The 14,006-nt window shown below is 38.1% G+C and overlaps 1 protein-coding gene across 1 annotated transcript; it reads right to left on the bottom strand.

Annotated features, from left to right (window-relative positions):
• Positions 1-5,694: 5,694 nt before the first annotated feature.
• Positions 5,695-10,890, bottom strand: LOC114474725 (ras-related protein Rap-2b). Its single transcript, XM_028465205.1, has 2 exons — positions 10,026-10,890; positions 5,695-6,829 (listed from the first exon to the last, which is right to left on the bottom strand). Exon 1 carries the CDS (start codon positions 10,631-10,633, stop codon positions 10,082-10,084), a length of 552 nt encoding a protein of 183 aa, XP_028321006.1. The 5' UTR covers positions 10,634-10,890; the 3' UTR covers positions 5,695-6,829; positions 10,026-10,081.
• Between the last annotated feature and the right edge of the window lie 3,116 nt (positions 10,891-14,006).

Consider the following 14,006-nt stretch of genomic DNA (forward strand, 5'->3'; position numbering starts at 1 on the left):
GTATCTTTCTAACAGTATATCCACAAGTCTATCAACTCTCACTCACTTCTGGTCAGAGACATGTCCAGACATCATATTTGACAGACGGACAGGAATGAGAGGAATTCTGGGACATTCCCGTCTTGGCACAGACAGCTTTGAGTGAGAAGGGCCACTCCCTGACAGTAAAACAGAGTCGAGTGGAGAAACTGAAAGAATGTCAGTCTCGATGAGTCTCAATTTCCAACTGTGCTTGTTTAAGCCCAGCAGACTTGGCATAAGAATTATAAGGAGTTCACTAAAACCAAAAAAAAAAGCAAAATCGACACAAATCTTATTTATTTCCTTTGTTTAAAAAGTTGAAAAGCTGAGGATTGTGAAATAAAAATGTGTGTCTTGTTGTTTGCGCCCCACAAAGATGCTTGATGCAGCACGGAGAGCTGAGTGATGCCTCTGCTGACTGTGCCTGGACACAAATCTGGTGTCGGAATGCTGCAGGAGTCTGAACCGCTCTGCGTTTGAATGCAGCACAATGTAGGTTAACAGCTAGTGTGTATATGTGTGTGTGTGTGTGTTCATGTGTAAGCCAAAGAGGGAGGAAAAACAAAGCTCATTCAGGCTTTAACGGAAAGACAAACACACACTACCATTGTGATGGTAATACTCCGTACTAAAGTAAAGAATCATAATACTGACTGGAATTAGTAAAACAGCCCTCGAGTGAGAGGGTAAATATTAAGTGTCATAAAAGAAGCAAATAGTGGTGAATGGAATGGATTCATGAAATAAAACACAGGTTAAACTTCATCATAAGGACGAGGAACAAAAACTACAGTAGATTTTCAGAAATAGCACGATGACGCATAGCGTAAAAGAAGCCTATAATTCAGCAAGGAGCCTATATAGTGATTAGATCCTGTGTAAAATAAATGCAAACACACACCACCCACTCTGTGGCTGTGTTGCAACACTCCCAGTCAGAGCGACTGCTTTTAACAGCATGAAATAAATAAATAAATAAATAAATAACCCTAGGGATGTAAAAACTACTATTAAATCCCTTCAAATATATAAACTCTGGCTTCGGTGGTGAAATATTTAAATAAATTAAAAAAAAAAAAACACCACAGTGACAGTGTCCACTACCACACCCTCAGTCATCGTTCCAGCAGTGAGTGAGTGAAGCTCCCATAGGTCACGAGGCCACCCCGGAGCAGCCATACCATATCCCAACCCCCCCTTAACCATGGCAACCACATCACATGACCGTCTCCCATGACCAGCAACCACTGACAAGCCAGGCCATCTGCAAAATCACACATTTTCCTCTCCGTCGAGAGCAAAAACCAGCATCCATAAGTAAAATATACATGGAAAAAAAATACAGCACATTTTAAAAGGCAAAGCAGCACTCTGACACACTGTGAACCTGAACGTTCAAAGTAATTAAATAGATTATAGAAAAAGTTCTACTAGCTTAAATATGTTAAGTTGGTGTAACATGTTCTTCTTTTAGAGTTAATGGAACTAACATTTTTACAAGTAAGCATAACTTAAACACAACTTAACTACAATTTAATATAATAAAGCCTAGGTTCCCAAAGTGGGGTACGCAAATTGTCATGGGGGTACGTGAATAGAAATAATAAAAAAAAATGATTAATGTACCCAGGTTTGTACTTTACACGACGTATAAATCATACATAAAGTATGTAAGGCACCAACAATATCCAATCAATAAGTGGCATACCAGTCCCTGCAGGATTGGCTCTTTCAAATTTCATTAATTTTGTAACCACTTTTTATTTAATTTGTGCAAATTGTGTTAAATAATTGCAGTAAAATTGACTTTTTTGAACAATTTTAAATTTAAAAAGACTGCGGTCATGGGAAAATTGCGATTCTCCAATAATTGTTAAATATACTTTGAATTTGTGTATTTAGATATCTGAGATATCCTATCTGATTTATCTACAACTGAATTATTTGGTATTCTGGATAATAATTTGTTTTTTCTGTCTTTTTAACTTTCTCCTGCAAGCTGAATTTGATGGTGTAAAGGGCCAGATTAGTGCTATAGGGCTACATTGTACTGTATATACTATATGACATTACATTATGAAGTTTTTAAGTGTGCAGGAATAGGGGGTACATGACTTCAGGTTAAATGTCTGAAGGGGTACGGGACTGTGAGATGTTTGGGAACCACTGTATGTAATAAAGTAATAACATGCTCAAAATAAGTGATTTCTGTTGTTTCAAATGGGGATTATTTAAAATGAACTTAATTTATATAGCACTTTAATTTAGCTGTTATCAAAAAGCAGCAAGTCATGAGTTCTGGTAACGTATTCAGGTTTACAGCTGAGTGGTGTTATTTAAAAGGGCAAAGGGAGACTTTCACCTTCTTGATCCATAGAAATCGTTTTTTTCTTCTTTTTTTAGAGATAAACTTAATGGCCCTCTGTGTGTCTAAAAGGGCAAATTCTTCTGCTATCAGATGTTTATACCACAGCAGGTTATTCAAACTGTGCGCTAGCCGCAGGAGACACAGCGGGTGCACTTTTGCAGTAACCCAGGCTAAGATAAACTGTTTTCTCTGAATACAGAGTAAAGTTTCAGTGTCCCAATTCTTGGCGTATTGCACAATCAACACCGGGATCTTTGAGCAGACTGGCCAGCATGACACAGCAGGAAAATAGACAGCACTCAATCTAAGGAGGGTGTGAGACAGACTTTTGAGTCATAGAAAAACAACAAAAAAGAAAACAAAGCAGCGGATGAATCACGCTAACTTTCAGAAGATGAAATACTAACATACTGGTTTTTCTCTACACGGCAGAACAGCCTGGAAATACAATGTAAAACCATGTAGTCGAGTCAATTTCATATCTACCCTGGATAAAAGTCAATCTTTTTTTATCATTGCCCTCGTTTAAGCATGATAGCAGATACTGTTATCAACACAATGTAGGTTGGGGTTAATCTTAGATCTTCAGCAATAAAAAAAACAACTACTGTAGATTAACTGCATTTCCTATAATAAATGAAAGTAAGGATGCCCCTCAGAGTCAGTATTATTAACACAGTTACCTGTATTAATGAAGTAGTCATAATATTTGAATGGGAAAATTTGAATTTAATTTAGCCAATGAATAGGGCTGAACGATTAATTGCATTTGTGACATTTTCGCAATAGCAAAACATTTTTTTTTCTTATCCTGTCTTGTACTGTCCTGTTAAGTTCAGGGAGTGTTTAAGAAGCAGTCCACATGTTTACATGTTTCATAAAACGAGAAGTTAGTTAGATATGTTGAAGAGGTAAAGCCACAGATTTGTTTGCTTTATTGTTGTAATCTGTGCTTTAACGTTTATATTTTAGATTTATTTAAGGTTTAAATAAAGGTTTATCATAAAACAGATTGATTTATTGCTTGTGTTCATTGATAAATACATGACAAGAGGCCCTTGAGAAAATGATTGCATATTAACTCGCAATCGCAATATTGAGGAAAAAAGAAATCGCAATTAGATTATTTTCCAAAATCGTCCAGCCCTACCAATGAATCAATGACTGTTACATTAACAAAAATGCCACAAAAAACCACGAGTGTTTTTAGTATTCTGTACACTGGTGTACTCTAATTGGTAAAATCAGACTAAATATGGGGGATGAGTTATCGGACAATTCTATAACATTAGTTGTTAAACATCCTCACTAATTGGTTACCTTCACGTTTTAGATCGGAATAAATACCTATATACTAGCGCTGGGCAATATATGGAGACTCAAGATATATCGAGTTTTCTATTTTATCTATAAAACTACAATATCGCCTGTATCGATATATTTTTATTTTATAGCTTATTCGTATTAAAATACTCCTTTTAGGAGTCGCTGCTTTCACTACTTCTCAGAACAGCATGAAAAGCTTAGTTAGATGGATGGAACTAAACAAGCCACACTACAGAACTCACTCACATGTGCTGTCCCTTATAGGAGAAAAAGCCCATATTGTGCAGCTGTTTGTTAATAAATATGCCTGTGTGGCATTTTTCGTCAATAAATTGAACAATTGTCTATCCGGTCAGACTTTCTTTGAAGTAAAATTATCCAGATTTATATCGTATGTGGCCATTTTGATAAGAAATATGGTCTATATCACCCAGCCCTACTACATACTGTACATATTACAGTGAAATCAGCGAGCTTTATCAATACTGAGTCTACTGCCTGACCGCATGTTAGCTGCAACATTAGCATTAAACTCTTTACCTTTCTGTGCCCCAAAGCCAAAGAATACATGACACCACTTCATACGCCGACAAGCACGCACAGCAACAACACAGGCAGGCCTGCTAAACCTCACACAGTGCTGATATGACCCAGTGCATGACAGAAACGAGTAAGAACTAAACACACACTCAAGGACAGGGTAACTGTCAGAACACAGCTCTTCTCAGGACAAAAAACGGACTTTATGTGAAGCTCTACTCATTTGTGTACTTGCTCCCCCTCCACCCATTTCCACAGTAAGCAGCCAGTACAGGCCAGGTAATCCCAGTAGGTAAACAGAGGCAGAATAAGTGGCTCGCTCAGACACATCCTCCTCTCTCCACATCACACCATGCACTGCTCCCACACACTCACACACAGCCAGGGCCAAGGCTCTGTGCACAGAACACTGGAACACCCACACAGTAAGGAGACATTTCCCTCAAATAGCATTTCACTGGATTTCTTCAACAGTGCACAGCACATTAAGATGCTGCTTGTAAATACGTAGAGTTGCATTTTCGTCAAAGGGTAGAAAATACTGTCATCTACACATGCTAAGTTTTGTCAAGCTAATGATTCTATAGCTGACAAAAGTCAAAAACCAGTATAAGACAATTTTGTATCAGATAAAAACAGTGAAGGCCTCACAGATCAATAAAGTGAGGATAATTTGCTCAAAAATAAGACGTAAAAGGCATAAATTACCAAAAAAGGTTTGTGCATTGCATTGTGGGATGTGGAGTCACAGAGACGGCTGCATTAAAGTGTTTTTTTTTTTTTACTTAATTCCGATATCACAGAGAATACCAGGAACAAACAAGAACAAAACTGATGTCAAGCGAATCACTATCATCTGGTGAAAAACCACAAGAAGTCACGGTAAGAATTAAGTAAAAACACTTTTACGCATTTGTCAACGAGACTCCACATCCCACAATGCACTGGGTGAAAACATCAGTGTTTACAAGGGAGATTAAAAAAAAACTTTTGAGCAGCAATTTCAACCTTTTAAATCTTTTTTTCGAGCAAATTATCTTCAATTTATTAATCTATAATTCAAATACTATGGATTTTTTGATAAAAAATGTTTTGTGTCGAGCAGCTTTAACATTCTCAATCCAAAAATGTATTTGGTGTTCCAAAAAATGATACAAAAGTGTGTGACCAAGCTCAGCTATGCAGATGTAGTCCATCTAGGCCCGTTTTCCCTTTTTTTTCTTTTCTTACGTGATTATCTCAAACCATCTGCACGTCAAGATGATTCAGGCTTTTTTTTTTTTTTTTTTTTTTTTTTAAGAGGACACAAAGTCCCTATAAACATTTGAAATTCCTGCTGTGACCTTGCCCAGTTCGAACAAACTAAACCTTGAGTAGCGACTACGGTATTGCATTCGAACAGATGTCGACAAAGAAAGAAAAAGAAAAACACAGTCTAGTTTCTTTTTTTAAAAATGCAGTTTGTATTAAAAGTCTTTTTTTTTCCTTTTAAAACACTCAGCTCGCCGTTCAGCGGCTGTTATCAAATTAAACTTACAATCAGGTTAGATTTGTCAACAGTACATCATCACATTTTTGTTGTTGTTAAAAAACAAAACAAAAATAAACAGAACAATTTTAATTGATTAGCTAGTCTGGCAGAAAAGTACTGTTTCTTATGGCGAGAGGGGGGGGGGGGGGGGGGGGGTCCAGTACCTGTGTGTTTCAAGGTGTATTAGTTTTGCCAGACCAGCAGACATCGCAAAAACACCTTAAAAAGGCAGACATTTTTTTAAAAAAATAAAATAAAGTTAAACTGCCATTCCATTAACAAAAAAGCCTACAGTAGTTATATCTTTGTTCCAACCTCCACCCATAACAGGACTATCCAGAAAAGGAGCTCATGGGTTTGTGGATAGCCATGCTGATGGGTTCTTTTGGTGAAACAAGTAAAAGTTGGCACTAAATGTTGACAGGTGATTAGTTTTTTGGAAAGGCACTGGACACAAAGGCGATGGGGGGGGGGGCAGCGCTGTTGTGTCACTTGAGTTCGGGTCCTCTCCTGCACTGACGAAGAAGAAGAGGTGAAGAAGAAGAATAAGAAGAAGTGGCACTCGACGCCTCCTTTTGACTTTGGAGGGTTAGAAGTTCTAAAATGTGGAGTGTTGTGGAGCGTTTACTCCAGACTGGGGTTTGGCAGCGTAGAATATACACCTTCTCCCAGACATTGTGAGGCCTCCTAGCAAAATATACGTAAACTCTCTCTGTATTCTTTTAAAACGTAAAATATCCATTTATGAGTTTCTCTCCACATTTTTTCCATTGGGATTTAGTTCCAGTTGGATCTGCAGGGAAAAGGGGGGGGGGGTTGGTGGATATATATCGCTATGTTGACACCAGTGGTGGACACTGAATCGTGCTAGCGCAGATACTCCAACCCAGCAGAATTCCTGAAGAGTGGACCCCTCCCTTCGTCTCAGTTGCTCCCCTCCTCCTTCTCCCGTCCCCCAGCAGCATTCCTCCCTTTAGTTTTTCCTCCAAGGCCGGGAAGAGACACGAAGAAGGGCTCAACAGTACAGACTTGACTGCAGGACACTGGCACACAAAGAGGAAAGATGTTTGTCACATATTCATATTTATTTTAGTTTTAATCCAGGTCAACACCAATTAGCAGACACAAGTACGAAAAAAAAAAAAAACTGTAGAGAATTGATCACATTCAACAGTTGGTGGAAAAAGTTCATGTCTAGACAAGTTCTGTAACGCTGAGCACTAACCCTAGCAATGGGTTACAGGCATTTAAACTGGCAATAAGAAAAGCATCAATACAGATATATAAATGCATGTATTCTAAACCAAAGGTTCTCATCTGCTCCACATTTTGCCATGGTCATTAAATCGCAATTTTTTTAGAATTCAACCAAACAAGATTAGTTTTTTCAGAAATAGCTGTTGAAAACACACATTTTTAAAAAACAAATCTATATATTTTCCTGTGCAACATGTAGGGCTGCAAATTTAATCAAATTTTAATCGTGATCACGATTTTGTTTGCCACTATTAAATTAACCGAAGGCTATATTTACATTTAAAATACAGGATCTGCACTCTGTAATATTCAGTTAGCCATTGGTACATTTTAAATGAGTGGGTTCCATCCATCTATCCATTTTCTGACCCGATTGTTCCTTTTTTTCAGGGTCACGGGGGTCTGCTGGTGTCCATCTCCAGCGCTCATTGGACATTAGGCTGGGGTACACCCTGGACAGGGTACCAGTCCATCACAGTAAATACTTGGATTCATTTTTTAAAAGGTTTTCTTTCATTATAACTCTATTTTAAAGCTTAGCATTGCACTGTAAACATATTGTTTGGTAAAAAGTATCGCAATGAAAACAGATTTTTCCCTAATATGATAAATAATCGTGATTATACTCGTGATTACAATGTTGATCAAAGTAATCGTGATTATCATTTTGACCATAATCGTGCAGCCCTAGCAACATGCATTTTACAGCATGCCTGTCAAAAGAAAAGTTTCTTTCAAAATAAAAGACACGTCCAACATAAGCGACATTCAAGGTTCCCACACTTTTTTCTACAATGATTTTATCAAATTTCCATGACTTAGTTCTGAACCGCGAAGATCTATTCAAGACCATTAGAGCGCAAAAATGAGCGTACCTTTCCAGTGTGCTGGTGTAACAGAGGTCTGTGAGTGTGCCACGGTTAGTAGCAAAAATGTGGCACAAAGAATGCAAGTTGTCTCCACTATGTATCTATCATATTGCATCATAAAATGGCACAATACTTTTTTCACAACTTCCACATTTTGTACCGGAAATACGCAATCATTTCAGAGTTACTGACATAGATTTGGAGCCAATGTTTCATCTGTAGGTCAACTCGTCTTCATCTCCAGTAAGATGAATTCATTCTGTGCATCAACATGAACAATGTTATCTGTTGGTCCATCCTGAAATATCATTACACGCCATTTACTTGAATTTATATTTGTTTATGAATAAATGAAACTGTTACTAAGAACTCATATTTTAAATCTTCCATGAAGGAAAAAAAGGAGGAAGATGTTAACACAGATGTTCTTCCATGGAGCAGTCAGAGAGACAGTTCACGGACCAGGACCACATCCATGGTCCACAACCTCCAGCTCATGATGAACTCCACAGCACTGGTTGGACTGGTGTTGATTCTGGAGCAGATAGAGGCAGGCTTTGGCTCTTTGCAATAGAAAACCCAGAATCCTTTTTAAAATAAATGTTTATATATAATGAGATGGTTTGTAAATCTATTTTTCCTTTGTGTAAATAAAGTTATTTATTCTGTATTGTACGACGACTTTGTTCATCGTTCAATGCCTACTTGTTAGCGCACACACATTTATTTTTTTCATATAATTTAAGCTCTTTACATTCACACATTCTGAGTTTCAAACATCAGCACGTGTTATTTTGTTGCCCCAAGATAGAAACATACCCTGCCCTGCTGCAGAACACAATATTAGGACAGAAGAGGACACAAACATATGTTTATTTAAATACAACATCATCCCTTCAGTCACACACACAGTAAGTCCTTGGTCCAAATATAGATGGATGGAATGACTTAAGTTTTGACACAAACTTGCGCTGATATTCTGGTCGTATTGATTCCCGGCGGCAGCGGCAGCAGCAGCAGCGCGTTCACGAACGTGCACCGTCAGTCAGCCTTAAGAGCATCTATAATGATAAACACACATATCAAAATCAACGTATTGCCTTTATCTGATGTACTTATGCATGCAAAACTAAGTTGCTTAGCAAAGGCTAACACTAACACGGCCATTGTTAAGAAATAAAACGTCTGATAATTACCTGTGTTCCTGAACGTTGTCGCAGATTCCTGTGACTCCGATGAAGACGGGTAGAGTTGTTCGACTGAATCTTTACGTAGGATAGGCAAATCCGTGAGGGAAGTTGTGTAGACTCTCTGATCCATTTTAAATTAACCAGCTTTCTGCTGTGTTGACATTTTAGCAGAAGTTCGCATACACTGCGATTGCGTATTTCCGGTTATTGTAGCCCATTTTGCAAGTTTTTTTTTCTTAAACAACAATATATAATCTTGTAGTTCTATATACAGTGTAAAACATGAATTTAACAATATGAATTATATATTATGTTTTACAGTGTTTGTCACATGATGACCACAGAGGTGTTTTTGACCACATTAGTGTGAACGAAGTGTACCCATCGTTCATGCTATGTCTGATGAAGGGCGTGAGCGCCAAAATGTTAATTTTTTTTTGATTAAACCTGTCTTTTGGAGCCATACTTGGTGTGTGGACTCACTTTTACTACTTTGGACTTTAAACATTTTTATAGGATATATTTCCAAAACAATGAAATCATTCCATGACTTTTCAAGACTGGAAAATCGTTGGTGTTTTTTTTTTATTTACTTCCTTAACTTCTTCCAGGTATGTCATGACCTGTTCCTAAAAAAATAAATTAAAAAATTAAAAATATTATTTTTATTTAAGTCTGTATAATTTTGTTTTGCGTATTAAAGACTAGTACTTTTGCCATCTCAGGCATTAAGTATTATTTGTTTTTGACCAGCTGTTCTCGACCCACTCTTGGGCCCAGACCCACAGTTGAGAATCCCTGTTCTAAACTAATAACTTTATAATGGGTGGATTACATAGAAAAGGGAAATAAAGACGTTTAAAAAACCAACTAATTCCTAATGTCAGTGTTGGGTACTTTGATACATAGAGATGTTAACTTACCATTGTAAAGTGAAAATGGAGCAGAAACTTGCTGATAGTCCACTAACCCTACAGGACTAAAGGATGACACAGGACGAGCAGCACTGGTCGTCGCCATTGGGAGTTGAGGCATAGTTCATCTGTCGGACTATCTCTGCAAACAGCTCGTCCACTGAGCTTTTATTTTTGGCTGAAGTTTCCATGAACGGGCAGTTCCAGTCGTCCGCCAACGCCTTCCCCTCCCCGGACGAGACCTCCCTCTCCCCCTCAAGGTCCACTTTGTTCCCCACCAGGATCATGGGCACCCTCTCGTACCGTTTCACCCGGATGATCTGGTCCCTCATGGGCTTGATGTCCTGGAAGCTCTGCTGGTTCACCAGGCTGTAGACTAAAATGAAACCCTGTCCGTTTTTAATGTACAGGTCCCGCATTGAGGCGAACTGCTCGGTCCCTGCTGTGTCCAGGATCTCCAGGACCGACGGAGACGAGTCCACCTCGATCTCCTTTCTGTAGAAGTCCTCTATCGTGGGGTCGTATTTCTCTATGAAAGAGCCCGTCACAAACTGGACGGTTAGAGCTGATTTACCGACCCCGCCGGACCCGAGAACCACTACTTTGTACTCTCTCATGGCTCCCGGAGCAGCCGACAGCTCTGCCTGCTCTGCTGGCTCTCTCTCTCGGGCTCTGGGTCGGTGCGGCCGGGGCGTGGCCGCGCACTAACACAATAGAGCGGGTGAATACGGTCGTGTTGGACCCAAGTTCAGCATCGGCTCTGTGGCATGGTGACCTACCGACGACAACGCGGCCGGTTGTTTGGGCGAGCTTCCCCCGTCCTCGTTCAAGTAGCCACGGTGTGTCCGTTGGGCTGTTTGGCACTATTAAGCTACCCGGAAGGAACAAAAACTGTATCCTCCTGGGCTTGTCAAAATAAAATACCGTACCACCAAACTCCTACTAAATGTCTATGGCTCTTACGGTCAGAGGTGTAAAGAGTACTGATCATATCCTACTCAAGCAGAAGTACTGTTAGTTGATTGAAATTGTAATAAAGTACCAGTACAAGTAAGTCATACATAAAATACTCAAGTACACGCAAAAAAATAGCTCAATTAAATAGTACTCAAAGTAAAAGTTACTATAGTTACTTACTTTCATCTTCCCCACCCACGTTTAATGTTGGTAATAAATCTTGCCATGATTCCCTTGCATACAGTAAACATCTCATGTATGAACTTAAAAAGTAAGCGACCAAATCTTGTACAATTGAAACTTCTACAAAGGTGTCTGTAAAAAATGAAAGGTTCGTCAAAATGTCCAAATCTTTTTTAGATAAAATAACACCAATGAATTCAGTTCAAAAAAAAAAAAAAAAGAAAAAAGCTCTGAGTATAGCTACATTTATGAACTCTAAAACTGAGAAAATAACCTCCATTCAATGCTGTTTTGGTGCTGTGCATTACCTTTAATCTGCATGGTCGGCTATGGTGTGATTGTTGTTGGGTCATTTAATTTTTTTGTAGTTTCACAATGTCCATTGATCATTTGAAAAAATAAAAAATAAAAAATAAAAAATGACTTAGTAGGTTGAGTATAGAAATGTAATAATTTACTTCTTTTAAAACATACTTAAGTACAAGTAAAGTTACTGATTTAAGAATATACTCAAAAAAGTACAAGTATCCATAAAAGCAATTCATATACAGTAACGTGAGCAATCTGTTACTTTCACCTCTGTAGAGCAGACATAGGCAAATGGCAGGCCAGGGGCCACATGCGGCCCTCGGTCTAATTGTATGCGGCCCCTGAAATAAATGTACAAGATGACAGAAAAATATACAAAACAAAAGCAAGAATACATAAAAATATACAAAGGATTAGAACACTGCAGGAAAACACAGACAATACTCCAAAAAAACCAAAAAAAATACTCCAAAAATTAATATTTTTATGAGAACAGTAATACACAAAACACTCAGAAAAATATACAAAATTACAGAAAATGACAACGAAAGTACACAAAAAAACAAGAAAATCACAAAAAATGACTCCGCAAACCCACAGTAATAAAAAAAACAAGCAAAACGACAACAGAAATACCCCAAAATACACAAATACGACACTATATATATGAATAAATAACATTAAAGAAGAATGGAGCTAGATTTGTGATATAAGGAAGGGGTACATGTGAAATATCCTTATTACATGAAGAGATACACATTTTGGTGTTCAATTTTATAAAAATACCCAAAAATAATATTGTTACATTTAAAATAGCTGTAATATTTTATACAACAATCACACATGAAGCACTTTATTTTTCTTAATGCAACTCGCAAACACACTCGATGTGTTTGACTTCCTGCGCTCTCCTTTATAAAACTTTTCAGCTTGACTCTGTGAGCTCGCTGCACTTCCTGTTCGCACTGAGCACGCAGCGTGCGTCCTACGTCACGCGGCGCTCCCTGTGGTTGAGTTAAAGGCGCAGCGCACAGTTATCGCACAGTCAGCGGCTGCTCACGATTACCGCCACACCTCAGTTTCGACATCACTGATCTCTGAACTTACTGCTATTTGACTCACTCTCACACCATTTACCAGAAAAGGCCTCACAGCTGCCAGATTATTGCTTAACTATATCAGAAACTACTGTGTGCGTTGTTGTTGTTGGTTTATTTATTTATTTTTTAACTTTGTGACCCGTGACAACGGTGAAAACTCGACATTCCAGTGTGACACATTATTATGCCCCTTTCTGTTTCACTGTCTCCATGTTTATTATGTACTATGATTAATTTCTTCTTTTTTTTTTGTTTGTTTGTTATTAATCTATCTCTGTGTGTCAAACTCAAGGCACGGGGGCCAAATCCATGGCCTGCAGGAAAAAAAAAGAAGCAAATTACCAACTAATTCAATTGTAGAAATCTCAACCCCTCCAAATACACAAATTCAATGTAACTCTAAAATATCTACCAGTGCTCACAGTTTACACAAAGCTTGTACACAATGGAAGGCATTTTTAATCTTGAATAATTAAAAAAAATCCTCAATTTTTCCATAATACTGCAATTTTCCTCAAATCATTTGATAAGAATTCCCCAAATAAGATACAAATTGGTTGGAAAATCAAAAACATTTGAGTAAGGATTCTGCAGGGGGAATGATATGCACTTATTGCTTTGATATTGTTTGTTCCTGACATCATTTATATATCATTAATGCTCCAAAGAAGTGCAAACTAAAGGGCACAACTATGTTAAAAATGCCTGTTGTCTCCAGTGCTCGGCTGCGTCCCTCTTAAGATATCACCATAGTTCACATTTGACCCTTGAACTAAAATGACTCACCCCTGTTCGGTTTGTCAGAAATGTCTTAATGATTCGCTGTTTTTACACTCAGCCTCTCAAAATGTCCATTTTGCTCTCATCCTCTTAAAAACAGTGAATCAATAATAATATATAAGCACAGATCAGTCACACATGAACCACCACCGTGACTTCATCACCTCCAGGGGTGGCTGGGAAAACTCGATTGGATCAATAACACCTTAATTCATTCCCGTTTCCCACCAGTAATACCAAAAAAAAAAAAAAAAAGAAAACTTGTGCTTTCGTATTAAATCTGTGGATGAGGAAAGGGTTTATATATATTTTACAGGGTTCATTATCAAATACAAACACTGCTCGTTTTCATAAGCAGTCAAAAAAGACGAGAAAAAATACAATTTCTGGATTAAAACATAGAAGAGGTGAGGAGAGAGGAGAGTTGGATCATCATGCACTGCAGCCAGCTCACTTTCTTCCTGAATCCCATTAAGAGAGAACAATTCACAGACTATATATGAAGACAATCAGCCTGTCTGTCTCTTAAGGATTAGGAGGTAATGTGACTTAAAGGCTGTAATATGGATCCTCACCTCCATTGGAATGATCACACCTCATTTAAGGGCCCTTATGTTCCCTCAAGAAAGACCAGTTATTTTTTTTTTCATGACTTGGTAAT

The sequence above is a fragment of the Gouania willdenowi genome, chromosome 13, assembly GCF_900634775.1.
Source record: "Gouania willdenowi chromosome 13, fGouWil2.1, whole genome shotgun sequence".
Classification (NCBI taxonomy): domain Eukaryota; kingdom Metazoa; phylum Chordata; class Actinopteri; order Blenniiformes; family Gobiesocidae; genus Gouania; species Gouania willdenowi.